Source organism: Onychomys torridus, chromosome 6, assembly GCF_903995425.1.
Source record: "Onychomys torridus chromosome 6, mOncTor1.1, whole genome shotgun sequence".
NCBI lineage: Eukaryota > Metazoa > Chordata > Mammalia > Rodentia > Cricetidae > Onychomys > Onychomys torridus.
This window is the reverse complement of record NC_050448.1, coordinates 75,938,738-75,960,265: the sequence shown is the minus strand read 5'-3', so window position 1 is coordinate 75,960,265 and position 21,528 is coordinate 75,938,738. Positions and strand designations below refer to the sequence as shown.

General features: G+C 48.7%; 1 protein-coding gene across 2 annotated transcripts in view; it reads right to left on the bottom strand.

Moving 5' to 3' along the window:
• The window catches only part of Igsf3 (immunoglobulin superfamily member 3), a 71,408-nt gene that overhangs the window by 30,275 nt on the left and 19,605 nt on the right, over positions 1–21,528 (bottom strand). For both annotated transcript variants that reach the window (XM_036190046.1, XM_036190047.1), the window contains exons 3-5: positions 9,172–9,549; positions 6,184–6,594; positions 1,200–1,589 (exon numbers count right to left, since the gene is read on the bottom strand). In XM_036190046.1, coding sequence (XP_036045939.1) covers positions 1,200–1,589; positions 6,184–6,594; positions 9,172–9,549 — 1,179 coding nt within the window. The remainder of the gene's footprint in view (positions 1–1,199; positions 1,590–6,183; positions 6,595–9,171; positions 9,550–21,528) is intronic.

Below are 21,528 nucleotides of genomic sequence, written 5' to 3'. Positions count from 1 at the left end.
TTCATGCCGTCCTTACGAAACAATGAGAGATTAGTTTAAAAGTATAGAGTCTGTGGTTAGGGCAGGCACAGGAAGACAGGACAAAGAGTGTGGGCATTCAATTTGATAGTTTCAACTGTATGTGTATTTAGCAAGCACCTAATCTATGCAAAGCACCATGCATCGCAAGGAAAGCACAAGAGTTCAAGGTTATGTGTGTGTGTGTGTGTGTGTGTGTGTGTGTGTGTGTGTTCAAAGTACAATGAGCATGACAGAAAACAATCCCATTAATGAAAACAGAAAGAAGGGCGACAGGCCTCCTCTATTTTGGATTTCACACTTAACAGAGAAACATTTCAAATACATAAACGTGTAAATAAAAATGTAAAGGAAATCATTACAAGGCGAAGAGGAACAGTCCTGGGGACTAAGAAAAGGTTAAAGGTTAGTTCTTAAACTAGACCATCTTGTTTAAAATCAGAGCTTTGTAAGTTTTGATTAACTTTTTGCTAAGAACAGAACTGTGAGAGAAAAGAGATTAATAAGAACGTCTTGACACTATGGACATTTAAACATGGCATGCACACACACGGTTCATCTCTGGAGTTCCCAGAAGAGTACCACCCAGCCTGACACTGTCAGTGTGCATGGAGGCAGAGTCCCTGGAACAGCCTTGAGAGGGCCAAGCTCTCGAAGCATACTCCAGGAAGACAGCGACCCCCATCCACTGAGTACTTTATATGCACATTAGGAGGGACCTAACACTTGGTGCATGCTAGCAAGTACTCTATCACAATGCAACTTCAGTACAGAAGAGACAATTAGAGAAATACCTGCCTTGCTACCTGGAAAAACCCAGACAGCAAATCCTTCTTAATAATGCAGTTGATGATATCCAAATCCTCCCCTAAGAGATGTGCTCTCCTTAAGTGAGATTTCAAGGCAGGCCCCTGCCCCCTCCTCTTGGGATTTAATTCCCCTAGAGGAGCGAATGACTTCCTCCAACCTGAGCTGGCAAGGCTGATGTTGTACCCCAAGCTACTTAAGCTCAAGTCTGCAGGTACCATCTCCAGCAGAGACATGCCCCTGTCGCTTTGTAGACATGGGGCTGGAGGAGGCGGAGAGGCCCTCTCTCTGGTCATCCAAATTCTGCCCCTTCTCCTATAGCTAGTCTCTCGCCCACTGCACCAGGAACTACTAAGTGGCGCACTTCTACTTACTGAGGGGAAGGACGACGATGGGGATGTTCTTGGGACGCTTGCTTTCCTTGTCAATGAACTCGCCCGTGACAGTCTTCTCCCGCTCTGTCACCCGGCAGTTGTATTTGCCACTATCCTCCTGGCGGAGGTGGTAGATCTTCAGCACAAAGACACCGTCACTCTCTTTGGACACTTTAAGCTGTCCCTTGGCTTCACGGTGGGCAAATTCACTGTTGAGGATGGGCACAGCATTAGGCCCCATGGTGGCGATGAGTGAGCTGTTGAAGGCCCAGGAGACGGCAAAGTAGCGGTCGGGAATGTTCTGAGCCTCTAGGATACATCTGAACTCCACCGGCTCACCCACTGTGTGTAGCCTCTTATCTGTCTCCAGACGCACGGTGAACTCTTTGTCTGGGAACACAAACAAACGGGATGCATTCTGGGCATATGGGGCTGCAACCCACCAAACTGCTTCAGGAAATCCCTATTTCCCTGACCTTCTTCATGACAATAACCACAGAGAAGACTCGGTGCTCATCTTGGAGAGAAAATCCAACTCCAGCCATGTAAACCCTTAAATACCAGAGTCCCAGCCAAACCCAGGTGGTCTACGGAGTTTGCCATTCCCATCTAGACCAATAGGGCTCTATCAAGGAGTATGCTGCCCCAGATTAAACCAGTGCCTGCAGACAAGCCTAGTCTCATGTAGATGGCAGATGGCAAAGGTCTAGGCCTGAGTTCTGCTAGAGCAACATGACTACAAGTATGTTTGTTTGTTCAGCAGTTACTGTAAGACTCACCTCACAAAGGTCTGTGAGACAAAATGAGTGTAGTCTAGGTGGTGACCCCAATTCTAACCAACACTCAGATGAATTTATTGAGATGCTTCTCTTTACCACTATAAGAACACTGAAAATTAGATAAGGGCAAGACAAACTAGCTACATCACACAGAATGTCTTAGCACTAGTCTACAACCTGCCAGGTCATGACTTTAAGCAGACAGAGCAGGAAAGAATCCACCAACAGCCAGGTGCCTCTGAAAGTGGTGAAGGATCAAGGCAGAAACTCTTCGAAGAGCTGGTATCTATCTACGCACAAGCATCCCTGCGAACAGCATCACGGATCTCCAAGAAGCAGTACATAGTTGACTCAAGAGGTGTCACTTTGTATCAGGAGGCATTCATGGCGGAAGTTAGGGGACAGGAAGATGAGTTAAGACTGGGGAGGAAGTAGCATCATCTCCCCTTGCTGTGGGATCCTGTAGCTCCTAATTCCTTCCAGTTCCAGCTACGCTCCTTGCAGAGAATATGGAGGGAAAAATCACATCACAGTGGTGTGTGAACTTTCTAAGGATTCATCAACATCAACACCACAATGGCCTTCCCTCTGTGGCACTCCCAGGCCATCACCACCATCTTCGAGATCCATCCTTCAGCCATCCCCAACCCATCCCTCACACTCTTCAAGCCTGTGATAGCCCTGTTTCCCTGTGGAACTGATCAGGTGAGGCCAGCAAGCTTCTCTACTCCAGTCCAGCTCAGCCTCTGTCTTCTCTTCATCCCTTCTTCCCACACAGGCCAGCCTTTTGAGCCAGACACCATTTCTTGCTAGTGACTAACTCCTCCCTATATTACCCAAATTTCCGGACATAGCAAAGCCCTCTCCACAATACCCCCGACATGTCAGCTGTGGCCTCCTCCCTTCTCAAATGAAACAGTCCTGGGAATCAATGGCAGAAAGCAGCAGGTTTTACTCCACTACTGCCTGCTAGGGGAACACACCCAGATGAGAGTGTGCCCATGTTATCCATTGTCATCATTAGCCTCTGATCAATACATTACAGTAATTCATAACCCATCATCAACCCTAAAAGGCACTCCTTCTAGGTGACTGCAGCTTGGGATCCCAGGGGATCCCAGGGCCTCAGACCTTCTCATCTGTCCTAAGCAGGCCACAACCACTGTGGCTTTCCTCTTTTGGAAGCCCCAGATGCTGCTTATGCCATGAGAAAGCCCCATGTTCCGTGTAGCCTTCACAGTCCCTGGCTGGAGATGCAGACTCCTCTTTCTGCAGAGCAATCTCCTCTTGCTTATGCCCAATCACCTGACTAAGGAACATGGACTGGGCTAGTCTCTGTCCCTTTTTCCTAGTCCACTGAAACCTAGCTTCCTGGTCCCTTGTCCACAGCCACCGACCCAGTGACAGACAGACACCAATGGCTGACCTGGCCCTCATTCTTCTGAGCGAGCTCTAGCCTCTGGGACTGCTCTCTTCCCTTGGTTCCAGAGCACCGTCCCTTCTGCCTTTCCCTTGGCTGACCACCTCCTACTGCCGTGGATCTCTTGAGCTTGTTCCTATCCTCACCCCACGGACTTTCCAGACCCCTCCTCACCTGCAGGTTCCATATTTAAAACTTCTAGATGTCCATGTCCAATGACACAATGGGTGTGCGTTGTTATGAAAGTCTGAAATGTGCTTACTAGGAGGATCCCTCGCTTAAGTTACAAAAACAGCCAGTGCTGCCACTAACAGGTCAGCAGACCCCCCAGCTGGGCTCTGCAAGTCCTCATGACCCTTCACCTCCCTTTTCTTCTCACAGTTCAGGGAATCACAGACGACTCCTCCACCACATCTCTATCCTTCTGCCTCCAGCACCAGGGCTGCCCTCCCAGGCCGCCACCACCACAGCCTGGCCGTGTGAGTTCTTCACAAGCCTGTCTCCTGATTTCATCCCCAACCTGTCTAACACATGTCCACATGCCCCCTCCTCCACATGCTCCCTCCTCCATATGCCTGAGCTCTTCCTTCTAAATGACCCAATCAGATAGGCAATTCCTAATTAAAAATTCTCTGGTCCTGCGGTGGTGGTATAAGGGGAGAAGACCTCCCTTACGTCATGTAAAATCTTTCACTGCTCACTAGGGCAGACAACTGGCTGGCACACAGGTTCTTGTGCTCTGCCCACTGGTTCCCACACTTGCATGTGAGGAAGCATACTCACCCAGGTGCACCTCTCTGGTGTCCCCCAAGGACCCCCTGAAGTTCCAAGAAGAATGGCCTGACAACTCCCAGTCCACAGGGTCAAGCCCATGCTCTACCTCACAGCACGAAGCTGCAGGAATCCACCCTTCCTTCCGTCTTTCCTTCCTGTCTTCCTCCTACCTTCCCTCCCTCCCTCCCTCTCTCCCTCCCCTACTGCTCAGTCTAGACCTCAACATCTGGTCACTTGACTTTCTTTTGCCGGCCAGCTACCAAATGATCTATTGCCTCCCGCATTTCCTGCTGCAGTCTGCTCAACCTTGACACAGCTCAAGTCACTGGAAGAACTGGAACTCCCAGATTTGCTGTACTAGCCATCTTCTCCAGGAAAACGTAGCGCTAACACCGCCTTCACTAGTCACACAGCACTCAGCACCTAAGTGCACAGAGCAACGTCGTTCATCTTGGCATCCCGATGCCTGCTACCACACCTTCAGCGCTGTAAATACTAATGTCTATTAAAATAAACACGAAGCAAAAGACTGGAAGCTGGAGTGGCAACTCCCGAGCCTGAACAGGAGCACACAGTGAAGTTATCAACACTTCTTTCTTCCATTAAAATTTTCCTTTGCTGGCTTAGGCTGGATATATTTGCAGGGCAAATTCAAAATGTCCTAATTCTAAATTGGTAAGATTAAAATAAAGAAGATTAGCTGATGCAACCTAATGTAAAAGCATTAAGACTCGAAATTAGGCCCAGACTTTTTTGACACTGATCTTAACGCCAACCAGGAAGGAAAATGATAAACAGGAACTAAAGCCTCTTGGGTAAACTTAATATTAGAAGATCCAGAAACCACTAAGAGCCCTGGTCCAAGTGTGGATCAAGTGTGCCTTTCTCAGCAAGAATCCAATCTTCTTTTCTTCCACACCCATCAGGTGTCCAGAGGATCCCTTCAGAGCCATGCTAGACAAAAGGTTGCCATGTGAGGATGACCAGGGAAATACATCAGAAGCGTAGCTTCCCAGCCCCGCTCCCAGGAGTCTCCGAGCAGGGACTCCAGGGATGAAAGTTTAGTATTAGGTGAGTTGAAAGCATTGCAGTACCCATGCAGGGACCAAGGTAAGTGACCACCAGGACAAGGACAAGAGACAGGTTCTGACAAGGGTGTTACCACCTGCAGCAGAGCCACTTCCTGTCCTCATCAGGACCAACAGCCCTCAGCAGGCCACCTCGGCTTGATGACAACCCTCCAACCAAAGCCAGGCCCACATAGGAACCTGCCCCAGCTCGGCCAAGGCAGCCAACAACTGCTGTCAGTTCCACACTGCAGCTCTGCAGGTGCAAGAACCAGGAGGAAGGCCCGAGTCTCAGGAGATGCCAAGAGACACTGTGGAGGACTGCGGCTTGCCAGGCCACCATCACTACCCCAGTAACTGAAACATCCTCAAATGGGTGGCACCCATGGCTAACAGGAATGGGAACCCAGGGTTATAGGGTACAAAGATTTTCTGTGAAATCTCTCATTTTTAAATTATTTTATTTCACGTGTGAGTGTCTTGCCTGCATGTATCTTTGTATATCACATGTGTGCTTGGAGATCACAAGAGGGCAAAGGACCCCCTGGAACTGAAGGTAGCAATAGCCGTGAACCACCACGTGGGAGCTAGGAACTGAACCTGGGTCCACTGCAAGAGCAACTGGTGCTCTTGGCTCCTCGCCGGCCATATTTTTCTTCGAAATCTCTCATCTTTAAAAAACAAATTTCTTATTCAAAATAATGTACGCTACCATATTATTATAAAGAAAACATGACAGTGAGCAGGGGCCTAGTACGGGCAGCTGTCTGTGACTCTCTGGAAGTTGGGTCTCTGTACCCGTTTTCTCCAGCCTACGTTACAACCATCTCTGCCTTCACCCCAAACCCTACTGTACCGTCAGGGTCACCAAACAAGGTGTCCCCACACCCTCCTAGCATCTGACTCCCCACCAGGTAAAGGACAAGAAGCAGAGAGAGACTGACCGGTGGGCTGGACGTTGACAACAGCACCCTCGGAGCGCTTCTGGGTCATGGCGTACCAGGAGCCATCTGGATCCTGGATCCACTCAGCAGCCTCACAGTAGAACTCGCCCTGGTCAGAAGGCTGCAGGTGGAAGATGGTGAGGCGGAAGGTGGTTCTCCCCAGCTTGTCCAGCCGCACCTCCCCCAGGCTCTGCCTCTGGGCGTATTCGCTGCTGGAGTGCAGGATGAAGTCTCGGCTCAGGGCGATGACCTCCACAGGTTTCTCGCCGCCCTTCCGCCGAAGCCAGGAGACAGAGAGGTGGCTGTGCTGGTCACTCTCCGTGGACACTTCGCAACTGAGCTCCAGTGGGTCCTGTTCCACTTTGTGCAGAGTCTGGGGGACAGCGGTGGTCTGCAGGGAATCTGGGATCACTGTAACAGAAAATGTTCCCACGGAGGAAGGTTACAGGGCTGCGGAATCTGAGCCTCGCTTTCCGGGAGGCGAGGGCCCTACTCCATACAGAAGCCACTGTTACAGCCTCAACAAAGGCGGCTCTGATAATCCATTCAAGGCCACAGACAACCCCGAAAGGCATATGAACCTAAAGACACTTTTCTGTTATGACAGCTAAGATACTACTTTTGGCATTGACATCTGCTTGGTGTTTTAATGACACCCAGAACAAAGATGGATTTCATTTTGAAAATGTATACAACAAAGAACTCCCTGAGAATACCATATAAGAACAATTATTGAGGTCTAATAAGATTTGCTGTTCATTTTGGTATTGCTTTGAGATACCTTAACCTCACGTCTGACCAGGAATGGCTCCTGGACCTTCTGGCTTTACATTCCTATACAATCCTTCCCTTTTCTCTTCTCGACCTACTCTCCATCCCACCTCCCAGTTTACCTCATCAATGCACTGTCCTTAGAAGGCTATTCACAAAGGACACTGGGGAGCAGGACTAGAGAAAACCATCCTCACAGCCTACTTTGCCCTTGTACTGGGGACAGAACCTAGGACTTCATAAGTAACAGGCAAGGACTCTGCTGCTGAGCTACAACCCTAGACCCAGCTCTTGAATTTGGAGACGAAGTCTCACTACGTTGTCCCAGGTGGCCTTGAACTTGTGATCTTCCAGCCTCAGCCTTCCAAGCGGCTGGATTACGAATGGACACCAGTAGGCCTGGCCTGCTCCCCTGTAGCTTCACAGGATTCATCAAAGTGGCCCACAGCAGAAGGAAGCCACAGGACACAGAGGACTCAGATAAATGAAGACACTGCTGTGTCCCATCACTGGAGTTTTATTCCGACTTTTACCTTTCTGAGGATTAAACGCCACCCCCACACTGCTGCCTGATAAAGGCGCTCCAGTCACAACAAGGGTACCTCTTCCTCCCAGCGCCTGTCCCAAGACTGAGGCTTAAAGTCCTCTTACTAGGATACAGGTTCATTACAGGAACTGAGAACTAAGCAAGGGCAGTGTCCTTATCCGCAAAGACCCACCAACATGTCCTGCCTAACTGTGTGGGAATGAGAGGGAGAGCTCAGGACGTGGGCACAAACCGGAACAGCCTGCTCTTTGTCCTTTCTCACTGGCAATAGGCAGCCAGAGGCGTCCACACTAAATGCTCCCCACCCTTCCGGCTGACATCTTCTACAGCATCCAGACAGCATCTGGAGAGACAGGCAGTCCATAGCTTCTTACATGCAGCCATGGAGGTCCGGGTACCCAGAGCCCTACTCACTCCCTATACCCCAAAACCTGTCCTTTTTGCTCATTTCTGAGGGATGGCGTCCAGGGAATTTCACCCCCAAACAGGGACACTTGTGTGTTGTCAATTACTCCACATTAAAGAAAGACCCTTTGGAGCCGGGCGGTGGTGGCGCACGCCTTTAATCCCAGCACTCAGGAGGAAGAGCCAGGCGGATCTCTGTGAGTTCGAGGCCAGCCTGGTCTACAGAGTGAGTTCCAGGAAAGGCGCAAAGCTACACAGAGAAACCCTGTCTCGAAAAACCAAAAAAAAAAAAAAAAAGACCCTTTGGACAGTAGTAGACACTTTAAGCAGCGATGTTCCAGTGCTTGTCTGCCCAAAGAGCAGGCCTGCTGAAGACGCTCTTACCTTCTATTTCTTCTCTGGATTTTCTATTAATTAAACTCCTATCAACAGGAGAGGAGATTAGAGAACACAACTGCTCACAGGCAGCTTCAGTCACAAGCTACTCTCCGTCTCTGGGATCCACTCACTTCCCACAGGAACCAGTACTGTTGTGTGAGAATCCGCCCAGGTTGTTCACTAAAATCACTTACGCCCTCCAAACGCTCTAGTTCCCTTCTCATCCCCTCTCACCTCCCCCCTCTGAGCGTCTGGAACTCACTGGGTTACTGAGCAGAAACTCTCCTGAGACATACATTGCTGCCTCTGACGACCTTCTGCTGGATCAATGATCACTTCATCCTGGCCTCTGCGGGGAGGGGGAGGTTCATGCTGGCCTCTGCAGGGAGGGGGGGGGGTTCATCCTGGCCTCTGCAGGGGGGGTTCATTCTGGCCTCTGAGAGGTGGGGGGGTTCATCCTGGCCTCTACAGGGTGGGGTTCTGCCTTGCTCTTATAGGGGCTTTGCCTCTCTTCCAGCTGATCTCATCCACTTTACCTTCCAAGCCATGCCTCCAAATTATCACCTACAAATGTCCTTGCCACAGGGCAGTCCCTTGCCTCGGCCTCCTGGATGCTGGGATTACAGGCATGAGGTACCACGCCCAGATCTTGCCTTTATACACTCATATTGCCTTTCACCAGTAAAAGGTCTGGTTAACCACTGAGGTTCTTAATGCTCAAGAGAACTTTCCCAAGTGTCAGCCTTAAAATAGTGTTCATGAGTGTACAGAGAAATCGTGTTCACTCATGTTCCCTGTTCTTCAGTCGTATGGTATGCAGAAAAGGTACATAGCAACAGAGGGGGCTCAGGCCGGACACTGGCCACTCGAAAGCAGTGTCTCCTTACCCACTAGGTCCATCTTGGCACTGTAACTTCCAAAGTAGCGCTCATCAGTGTTGGGGGTGTGACATTCATACTCCCCAGCATCCCGGGCTTGCAGATCGGTGATGTGAAGTAAGGCCGAGTTCCCCTGGATTCTCTCCACGTAGATCTTCCCACCTCGGACTCGTTGGGTGTAGATGGCGTAAGGAAAGGAGGAGTCCACTGTGCTAACAATCTGTACTTCACGCTGCGGGGCGGAGGGCAGGTAAATGGACCACTGGAAGTTCTGCTCCGAGGGACCCTGGTAGCCACTCACGTTGCACCAAATGGTGATGTGGGAGCCCTCTGTGCGGTACAAGGGCCCTTCCTGGACGGTGACCTGTCGCTGTGCTGACACCACACCTAAGGGAGACAGACACAACACCGTGCTTACTTTTCTGACCAAATGCAAAACAGGTAACAGTCCCCAGAGGATTTGTTATTTGTGTGACATGATGGCAATATAAATAGGTTACTGGCCCTTTCCAAGGCACTCTGTGATTTATAAATATTAATTAAAACACTGTAGTAAAGCTCTGTATCTAATTTGCATATATGAGAATTTGATCGCACAAGGACGTGGCTCTCTTACTTATTCAATGGTGACCCTTGTGAATTTCATTTGGTCTCTCTGTCATTTATACGAGCAGTTTTATATCTATTTATTAATGCTGTTTATAAAGTTTTTAATAAAATGAACAGGAAAAGTTGAATCCTTGGCACAAGTCCAGCCGAAAACAAATAAAAGCAACCGCTTTGTAATCTGGTTGACATTAAATGTTTCTCCCATGATTAGCAGGGCTGGCCCAAGAAAGTCATTGAGTCTTTTTATTTGAGGGGGGTGGGCTGTGCCTCACACTTTATTTCCATCTCATCCCAAGGAGCATCTCCTTTTCCAGGTACAAACGGAGGCAAGCAGATCCCGCAATGGCTGCCGGGTTATAAGGAGTGAGCAGGAATGGGAAGAGGAGCAGATTCCCACCAGCAGACAAAGCAGTGCTCAGGAAGACCTGAAACAAGGTCATCTGCCCTTGAACTCTTGGCTCTGACTGGCCCGTCAAGCCCCTGCTTCACAATCCCAACACAGCTCCCTGAGGTCACTTCCCCCTCTGCCTACCCTCTCTATGCCCTTCACATTGCCTCTTGCAAGGGCAAAACCTAACTACGGAGACTCAAGCGTCTCATCCCCTGCCATCTGCTATGCCTTCAACAGGTCTAAATGTGCCCCACAAGGGATCACAGGCTGGCGGCCAAGCCTTGGGAAGTGAGAGGGGTGGGACCTTTAAGAGATGAGGCCTAGGACAAGGGCAAGAGGTCAAGCGGTCATGGGAACACTGGCGGGATCAATGCTAATAGCAAACCCTCCATCTCACTCCCGTCTCACTCTAAAATGGGTCCTCACTCTTGCACATGCCAGGATACCATCCACCATGTTGTGGCCCGGTCAAGACGGCCCTCGCCAGAAACAGAACACATAGGGCCAACCAACCGTCTTCGGCCTTTGATCTCTAAAACCATGGCTTAAAAAAAATGTGTTTTTAAAATAAAACATTCCACGTTGGGATTTTGTTACAGCAATAAAAAATGAATTGTTAACTGGGCAGCGGTGGTGCAGGCCTTTAACCCCAGCACCTGGGAAGCAGAGGCAGGCGGATCTCTGTGAATTCGAGACCAGAGACAGAGCAAGTTTGAGGACAGCCAGGCTACACATAGAGAAAATCTGTCTTGAAAAATCAAAACAGAAGAGGAGGAGGAGGAGGAAAATGAATTGCTGACCATTCCTAAGCCACTCAAACGTGGAGAGACACCTCTTTGCATGCTCCCTGGGCAGCAGCTGGGTGTGGCAGATGCCAGGGACAGCAATGTGTGGCAGAAAGAGCATCTGAGGCCTGGCCTCAGGAGTTAGCACAGCTCAGACCAGACACAGCCATGTCTGTGAAAAGAGATGCATTTTCGTTTGCGGCCCTTGGTCTCATCTTAGAGAAAGACTTTAGAGAGGACAACATTGCAATGCTGGTGATGTCACTTATCAGCTGAGACCCTGTGTAAGTCACTTACGGCCTCGGTTGCCTCCTGTGCAAGACCGAAAAGACAGGATGTCTATAAAGCCTCCGACTTGGAGCCTAAGACACAATTAGTACTCAATAAAAAGCACACAATGGATCTGGATCTAGAGACAGATGTTGGTCAATAATTGCTCGGGGTCATTTTGGTAGCCTCCTGTGAATGACCATATCTTGGCTGCTCACACTTACCCAAAGCTGCAGCCCACTGCCATGAAACCTTTCCAATAAAAACTTCTTAGCTCAAACAGACTTGGCTCCTAGGGAAGTGGGATAATGCTAATCTTAGTGGGACACAGCTCAGTCCAGCCCAGGGGGCCCTTGGGCCTCAAAAGCAAGCTCGCCTAATCTGCATGACAACAGACCCCCCAAAGGCCAACTGTGCAGAGCAAGGTCCTATGGCACTTGTATCTGTGCAGAACTGTTTCAAAGTCTTACAGAGAATGCCATCCTGGTTTCAGAAGCATAAAAAAAATGAGAAAAATATATTTTGTTTTGTTTTACAAAGGGCAGGGAGGGGTTGAGGAGAGAGCTTAGTTGGTTAATGTGTCCTACCACACATGGAGCTGAATTTAGCCCCCAGCACCCACTGGCTAGGCACCATAACCCATATCTGTAACCCCAGCACTGGCAAAGTAGCGGGGGGCTTGCTGGCCAAGAGAGTTAGCCAGCTTCTGGGTAGTGGGCAGAGAGAGCAAGGGGAGCTCCAGGGTCAATGCAAACCTCGTCTCAAAGAATGATGTCAAAAGGTGATTAAAGAAGATGCCCATCATTGACTTCTCTGTTGTGGAATATTATCTTAAGATGTGTTACATTTGTTTATGCTGTGGAATATTTGTTTAATGATACAAAGATGTGTTGCATTTGTTTAATTCTGTGAGGCTGTGTTACTTTGTCTGTCTAAAACACCTGATTGGTCTAATAACAAGCTGAATGGCCAACAGTGAGGCAGGAAAAAGGATAGGTGGGGCTGGCAGACAGAGAGAATAAATAGGAGGGGAACTCTGGGAAGAGAGAAAAGAAGGGGCCAGTCACCTAGCCACACAATCAGACAACGAATAAGAAGAAAGAAAGAAAGAAGAAAGAAAGAAAGAAAGAAAGAAAGAAGAAGGAAGGAAGGAAGGAAGGAAGGAAGGAAGGAAGGAAGGAAGGAAGGAAGGTAGGTAAAAGCCAGAAGCAAAAGATAGATGGGATAATTTAAGTTAAGAAAAGCTGGCAAGAAACAAGCTAAGCTAAGGCTGGGCATTTTTAAGAAAGAGTAAGACTCCATGTGCATTTATTTGGAAGCTGGGTGGCAGACCTCTCTAAGAGAAAAGAGTAATAAAACAGACAACTACATTTCCCGCTTCCATATACAAGTACATGTACGTCTATGTTGTGCACATGCACATCCCAAACCGAAACCTCTCCCACCCCTCCAACCCCCTGCACACACACATACATGAAGAGAGGATACCTAAGCAAGACAAAGTGACATGTGAACCTGTTGTTTTCTGCTTTATGACAGCCATTATTATATTAAAAGCCACAGCAAAGGCAACTAACAATAATTTCCAGTGTTAAAATTTGGCACCTAACATTAGTTTTGAGGAACTTTTATGAAATTTATACACACATACACATACACTGTGACAGTTCAATCAAACACTTGAGTACTCCTGGAATGCACAACATTCTGAAAACAAGTTGACTACAATCACAACATTATGTAGCACAAATCTTAGAAGGTCTTATTAATAAAACAAAACAAATACTCAGGGCCAGGTATTGGGGTAAACACTGAGTGATCAGAGAAACAGAACAAGCCACAGGCACCTCACCTCACCAGTTCCTCAGCTGATCCTGTTTCCTCAGACTGGAAGCCTCTTGAGTCCTCATCCAAACGGATCTCTGCTGAACTGCTTCTCGAAAGCATGAATGCTTAACCAGCTCTATCTAGTTCCTGGTCCTCACACCTCATATACCTTTTTGCTTTCTGCCATCACTTCCTGGGATTAAAGGCGTGAGTCACCATGCCTGGCTGTTTCCAGTGTGGCTTTAAACTCACAGAGATCCAGATGGATCTCTGCCTACCAAGTGAAAGGATTAAAGGCATTTTTGTGACATCTATATCTAGTGGCTGTTCTGTTCTCTGACCCCATATATGTTTATTAGGGTGCACAATATTTGGGGGAACACAATATCACCGCATTAGGCCTCCTTGACCTTCAGTCTGCTTTGTATGCCAGTGAACTGTCACTGAACAGCTGCAAACACGCCATGCCCGCTGCAAAGAAGGCTGGGAGCAGCTTCGAGAATGCCAGCACCTTCCTGGCTGAAGTGCTTCTCATCTTTGGACCCACATGGAGTCACAGAGACACCGAGGTCGGGGAAGCTTCAAAAACTAACAGTGCCTTGATGCCTCCGATGATGTCATCCATCTGGGCTGCAGCCTGGGGGAGTGAGTTCCCTCCTAGCACCATGTGGTTCCCAGGGATGGAACTCAGGTCACACACAGGCTTGATGGCAAGTGTCCTAACCATCTCACCAGCCCCACGAAGTACAGCTTAGGCATCAGCATTTTTAATTGCCCCCATATAATCTTGACTTAAGAACTGTCTGCTTTGGGGTTGGGAAGATGGCTTAATTGGCCATACAAGCATAAGAACCTGAGTTCAGATTCCCATTCGCCATGTACAAGCTGATACAGCAGCGCAGGCCTGTGATTCCAGTGCTGGGAAGGTGCAGTCAGTCTAGCAGAATCGACAAGCTCCAGGCTCAGTAAGAGAACCTGTCTCGGAGGAAATAAAGCTGAAAGCAATCAAGAAAGACATCCAATGTTGAATGCTAGCCTCGAGTGCACACTCACGTGTGCACGAACACACTCACAAAGAACTGTCAGCCTTAAGATGTCTCTTTTCTGAATCGAGCCAGTCAGGTGCCTGAAGAATGGACTCCTCCTAACTGAAAGCTCTCAACAGCGTAAGCTCTGGGTGTGGAAGATTCCACAAAGTGCCATTCTCCTCCTGTCTTTTCTTGTCCAAAGAAAACAGCTGAGCCCCATCTGATGCAATACACGATAATGAGCTTAACCAGAGTGCATTCAGCTCACAGATCTTACCCAAGCACAGATCCTATACCCCACCCCCCACAAAGGGTAAACAGTGTTAAGTGCCTGAATGAGCAGGGCAACAGGGTCAGAACAACTCATCCAGACCTGCAGCAGATTACAATCAATCCTGACAAATAAACAAACACCGTCTTGTATGTTAAAGCCATACCTCTTTATCAATTATCTCTGTCATTCCCTACAAACAGCTCTTCATACCTGAAAATAGGCTCTTCTTAGAAAGTGGGATTTTTATTTGTTCTCAGACAAGGACTTGTTGATTAGTTAGCAAGGCTAGTTTTGAACTTTTGGCAATCCTCCTGTCTCAGCTTCTCAAACGCTGGGGTTACAGGCATGTATCACCATACCCACCAGGGAGTACTTAACACAGAAATAAAGTGAACTTTCTTCTCTCAAGACTAATTCTCCTTCCACACTCCACACTCTCAATGTCCTGGAAAGTCTCTGCTGCCTTCAAACAGACCAGATCCCCAACTCGGCCCAAGGCATCCGCCTGGCCATCTCCTTTCTTAGTCTACAACAGCAGGTTCCTCCCCAAGAGGACCTTTTTAAAAAAATAATAATAATTACAACTTCAGGCATTCTGTACTCTCCAGATTTCTTTGCAATAGGCAAATAGCACTTCTGCAATGAGAAAAGAAAGACCAAATGCCATATATAACCATATAAAAAGGACTAGAAAATAAATACTGGCCATAGGATGACAAGTGATTTTATTTCCTTTTTATATTGCACTCCTCTGCAGAACCAAAGCTTTACCCCAAAATAAAAATGATACCTAAATGCGGTATAAAATTCCTTTAGTATAGTATAGTATAATATAGTATAATAAGCATTTGTATGAAGTGTCTACATTGCTCTGCATATATATATATGTGTGTGTGTGATATATGCATACACTTCATACACTTGGTCGAAGCGCTAAGTCCTGAACTCCTAATGCCCTTGCAATATTAATGACAGAAGGCTTCTGATACCCGATGAGCCTCTTCCAACCATATCAGAATCTGTGCAAATGCGATGACTCTAGGTGGGCCCTCAGAGTTTCCAAAGGTGGCCATGAGCAGCAGGCTGAACATTTCAGCTCCATCTGAATCTAAAGGAACAGGAGGGGGCTAGAGACTAAGTTCAACCAGCAGTAGCCACTGATTTAAAGAGGCATGCCCATGTAACAAAACCCTACACAGAAACCCTCAGTGATGGCCAGGCGTGGGGGTACACACCTTTAATCCCAACACTCTCAGGAGGTAGAGGCAATAACAGGCAAATATCCATGAGTTCGAGGCCAGCCTGGTCCAGGCCAGTCAGAGTTACAATGAGACTCTGTCTCAAAAAGAAGAAGAAGAGGAGGAGGAGGAGGAGGAGGAGGAGGAGGAGGAGGAGGAGGAGGAGGAGGAGATGACTACCACCACCTCAGTGGTGGGTTAGGATGCCTTCTAGGTTCACGAACACACTGTGCCAGGAGGACAGTGTCCAAACAGGCACAAAACCCCTGAACTAGGGGCTACATACTGTGCCCAATATGATGAGTAGGGTTAGCCTGTGGGGACACAGGAAATGCAGAAGCAATGCACTTAACTTCTGAGGGTGATCTCTCTATCTCTCCACTCTCTCAGATCACATATTCTGTGTGAGGACATCAAAGCACCCAGATGGGGGCCCACCTGAGGCTTGATGGGCCAACACTAACCTGTTAGCAGCTGACAGCCACCAGGAATGAATCTTCCAGCCATAGTCAATCTTCACATGCCAGCTGGCTGGCCCAGAGAAGACTGTCCTGGGAGACCCCAAACCTGAAATGCTACTGAATTCCTGAGCCAAGGGACACCCCTCACCCCCAACCCCGCCACTGCTGCCCTGAAAATGTAAACATTTGTTGTTGTTATTAGTTAGGGCTAAATTATCCTGAGTCAATACATAACAAAGACTCCTTCCAAGCCTAAGATTAAATATGACACCTCATGCATTATTTATATATTCTAGGGGGAAAGCCCATTTTAAAAGACCCTCAAAAGACTTATTCAAGCCCTGAAGAGCCACGGTCTATGGGCAGGTGGAGTCGTCTGTCTCCAGCCACAGAAACACACACTGTCAGTCACTTTCAGGGCATTGCTTGTCTGGAGCTGGAGAGATGGTTCGGGCGTTAAAGGCTAGGCTCACAACCAAAATGTCAAGACGTTTGTCCAAGGGCACATCCATATTCACTGTTCAACTTAGTGAGCCTGGCCCTGGGAGACACGACTCAGCAGTTCATGACCAGGGAGTGGCCAACACGCCTCACATGCATTTCTTGAACCATGCCTTGGGATTCAGGGAAGGATCCAATTTTTATGTTCAAGATGTATGACTGAGCACTTATTCAAACATCCAGGCTATGTGAATGCATGACAGCTCCGTCAGCAAAGCACTTGCTGCCCACGATTGAGGAACTGAGTTTAAGCCCCACCCCTCAATGCTCACTGAACCCTCAGGGTTCTACAGGTGACTCAGGCACACTGATTTACCAAAATACCTAGAACAGGGCTTGAGTGACAGGTCGGTCAGCAAAGTGCTTGACACATAAGCATGAGGACTCAACTTTGATGCCCAGAACACACGTTTAAAAAAAAAAAAAAAAAAAAAGCTGGGTGTGGCAATGCCCACTTGTAATCTGGCTTTGGGGAAGTGGAGATGGGCAGGCCCCTGGGCCTTGCTGGCCAGCCAGTCTAGCCTACTTGGGGAGCTACAGGTCAGTGAAAGACTCTGTCTCAAAAACTAAGGTTGATGGGGCTGCAGAGCTAGCTCACTGGCTAGCTAGAACACTGCCTGTTCTCCAAGGATGGGGGTTCAATTCCCAGCACCCACGTGATAGCTGACAACCATCTATTAACTCTAGTTCCAGGGGAATCCAACAATCCCTTCTGACCTCTGCAGACACCAGGCATGCACAAGGTGTACAGACATGCAGGTACAACACCCATACACATAAAATGAAATTCAAAATAAAAAAATAGTAAAGGCTGGTGGTGCTTGTGGGACAAACCACAAGGTTGATTCTGACTGCCAGGTGTACACAGGTGCACACACACATACACACACATACACGAATAAATACCTACATACACACATGCATGCATGCATAGAAATGAAGTAAAGGAATGACGTAATGCACCATCTATCAGTCTCCTGGGGAACTCAGAAGAGCAAATAATACTTGAAAGCCAACAAATGAGTATTTTAAAATTTCATCTCACTTCTACCAATATGAGATATCGATCTAAAAATGGGTCTCACAAAAGCTCTAAGTACAGGAGTATTAAAAGGAACATTAATGTTTAACTTTGGATTAAAGATGCAAAACAGCCTATGTACACAGCGAAATATGTTGGAAACCCTGTCCCTAGAAAATAACAAAGCACTCACAATATAGTATTGAGCTACTGAGTAGTGAGGGCAGGGTTGCCTCTCACCTGTTACAAGAACAGCAACACCCCCTGTTCCCCACTTTCTCATTTTTCTCCAGTTTTTAAATTAGCAAGTACATGGCATTTGAAGATGAAGATGAACGAGGCCAGTGAAGGGCCCTGCCCTCAGTTTTGTGCATGTCACCTCACCTGGACTCATCCCCGACTGAATGAGGTCGATTTCATTATAGCTATACTTACCAGAGGAGGAAATGGTCTTCAAGGTTAAATAACTTTCTCCATGATACAGAACATGACTAATGGCTTTTCCCGGCACCGTGGCTCGGTGAGCATCAGAGATAAGTGATAAAGCACCTATCTGCCTCCTCGCCTAGTTGGCCCTGAAGGAAAGGATGGGAAACCCAGAGAACTCCAGATGTCGAGGGGAACCTAAACCCGGCCAGCCAAGTGAGTCAAGACGGTCTCCAGATAGGAAAGAACCCAAAGAGCGTGTCAACCAACAACTCAGTGACAGCATCTGAGGAGTCCCAACTGTGAGCCTTCAGCCAGGGGAGGACCGGAAGTGGGGATAAGCTAAACCTATCTTCTGTCAGAGGACCTTCCATGTCAAGGGACAGGCAGACACAACTCAGCTGGGCTCACTGAGCCCTAAACAGTGTGTGGTACTGTTCTACCTACTCCTCATAGGTGACCCGATTTAATCCTCACAGCAAGTTATGAGTTAGGAGAGATAACCCGCTTAGTGACGTTGCGGTAGAGAGGCAGAGCCTAGGGCTAGAGGGCGGGAAGCAGAGTGGGGCTAAACGCATTGTGTGTGTGTGTGTGTGTGTGTATGTATGTATGTATGTATGTATGTATGTATGTATGTCTCTCTCTGTGTCTCTCTCAGCTACAGAGATGCTAAGGTAGTGTCCCCAGTGTCCCATGTCTTCTGTGCTCAGGTGTCTAACTCCACCTCTGGCTAGGAGCCAGGATCTTAGGAGTGAACAAACACATGGGAAGTGAGCCACACAGCACAGACTGTTCCAGTGTCCACAGGTAACTGGGTCCCCATCAGAGCAGAGGGAAACTCCTCTGCTAAGTCTCAATGACAGCTAAGGCTGAGCTGAAAGCCAGCAGGAGGAGGAGGTGGCAGCATTTGGGAAAAGCAGCTAAGGGTTTCCCCAAGGAAACATCTCCACCATCAACCGGCTCCCCAGGGTCACATGCTCCCAATACCCGATGTTAAAAGGCAGGCTCCAGGCACAGGGACACTGACTGTAATATAACAGGAGAGGCTCCGAGTTATAAGTCAGAAGTTCCAGGTCCTTTTCACAGAGGACTAGTCGAAGTGTGGGATGGTGCAGCCTAGATATTCCTTATAAAGTCAAACATGAAAATTACTGGATGGCCCAGCAACTGCACGCCTAGGCATCTACCCCCCGAAAAAACAAACACCTCTGCACACCAAACACCCAAGTGTCACAACAATTTTACTCTTAACAGTCACAAACTGGAGACACCACCAGCGTCCGGCTGCTTCTGAATGTGGTATATCCATACAACGGAATACTGCTCTGCAATAAAAAAGGAATAAACTAGACACACGGCAACATGAAGCATCATGCTGAGAGAAGACAGATCCCAAGGACAACACGGCAGGATTCCATGCCTATGGCGTATGGGACAAGGCCAGTCGGCACTAGCAGGACTCAGATGCCCTGCTCCCAGCACCCGGAAGTTGGGGAGGAGGCCAACCACGAGGAAACACAAGGGGACTACTGCACAGTGGGCTCTAATAATAGAGACCTCACGGCTTCCGTGTGTCCAGGCTGCCCGACCTCGCTGCCCTCCATGCTGACATGTGTAACTGTTCACACTTGACCACGTTCAGACAACTACATACTTTCCCATCAGTAAATTGTGCTTAATGCAGACCACACTACAGTAAACTGAAATAAAACACCAAGCTCCTTAACCTGAGCTTGAGCGCAAAAACATGGCCATGCTGGCTGTAACCTGAAGAAATGACATGACCTTCTGGGCCTCAACTGCACGGCCACCCAGGGGCAGGCATCCGCAAGGCTAACTGGGAGAACATGCGTGAACACACAGAACACCCTGGACTGGTGTGGGAGTACGAGAGACACCCACTCCTGCTCACCTTCCTCAGTGCAGGATGATACCCCAGAGGGCCACAAACCTCTAGGCAGCTAAGTCAGAAACGAGCTGGGAAACAAGTGACAGATACTGAGCACCCAGACCCAAAGAGCAGTGTGGGTAAACCATCCTGGACTCACGGACGCCATGGACTTAGGGAAACCCTGGGCTCGGGGAAGCCACAGAGGTGGGGACATGAAAGACACACGGAAGTCACAAATGCTGCTTGCTGGGATGTGGGGTGCAGGAACAGCACAAAGCAGGGGTTTGGTGTTGGGTGGTAACAACTTGACCATTCAGCTCAGGGTCAACCACCGGCCTCAGCATCTCATTTCCTGTGCCTTAACGAGGGGTTGTGCAGGCGCCCTCCCTCAAATGCGACACAAAGTTCCCTTTATTAACTCACTGTGGCTCGCAGCTTGCTCCCACTGTCTCCGTTTGAACCCCGCGGCTGAAACATGGATCACAGGCTTCAGCCGTTCCCTGTCGTTCCCCACAGGCATTGTTGCATGCAAACAGAGCACTCCTTGGTCGAGCCTCAAATGAAATGCTGTTTTATCCAGGAAGACAGAGACTTTGGGACATAGGCCAAAAACAGAATAGCTCCAAACACTTCTAGAAACCTGAAACTGCCAGGACACACGAGTTCACACACAGATCGCTCCTCTCAGCACAACAGGACTTACCCATCGAGATAAGGTCAGCACTCGGCTCACCAACAGTGAAACAAATTTCCTCCATTAGCTGAAAGAGAGCTGGAACCGGGCAAAAGTGGTACGGAAACATATTCCAGGAAACCCAGATGGCCAGGGGCAGAAGTGAGTTGTCATCTGTGACACCGGAGGAACACAGAGCTGAGATGTGAAAGGCAGCTGAGAGAGCCTGCCTGAGGCCACTGCCACCAGCCAGGACAGCCTGATGGTTGACCAGCGCTCTTACCCATTACCTGCCTATGTTTCAAGCAACTCTAATTCAGGGAACAGAGCCTGGCCCTTCCGGCCTACCACCCAGTGATCGATCACACACCTTCCCCAGATCGCCTCTAAGTGAGTGCTCCGACGAGGCTCTACACTCAGAGGGCCAATGCCGGTTCCAGCCTCACCCACAGCCTGGGACATGACGGGGTCGGCCCTGTTCTCAGTGTACAGGGAGAATGGCGAACAAAAGAAATCCTCACCGCCAGGCCAGAGAAGGATGGGACTGGCAGGAGTCAGGGAAGACCAAGGAGAGGCGAAAGAAAAATGTTCAAATGCTGAGGGGCATCTACAAGTCACAGTGCAACAAATAGTCCAAAAGGTGACACGGAGGGGCAAGGGAGACCGAGGTGGTGACGCCCAAAGGATGAGGCTGGGTAGCCCCCTCCAAGTCCTCTGTACTCACCCATCCATCACATTCAGGGCTGGCAAGCACTCCATGACAACCAAAGACGGGGCTCCACCTTCTGGAGCGCAGTCACGGTGGCCTTATCAAAACTGAAACAAGAAAGAACTCCCAAGGGCGATGGCAGGGTGATCAAAGAGCACACCTTTATGGCTCAAAACTATGTACCGTGGCAAGAATCCAACCTCCAAGCGCCATACCATGCTGAAGGCAACCTGTGGCTGGTCAGCTGAGGAGGGCGGCAACT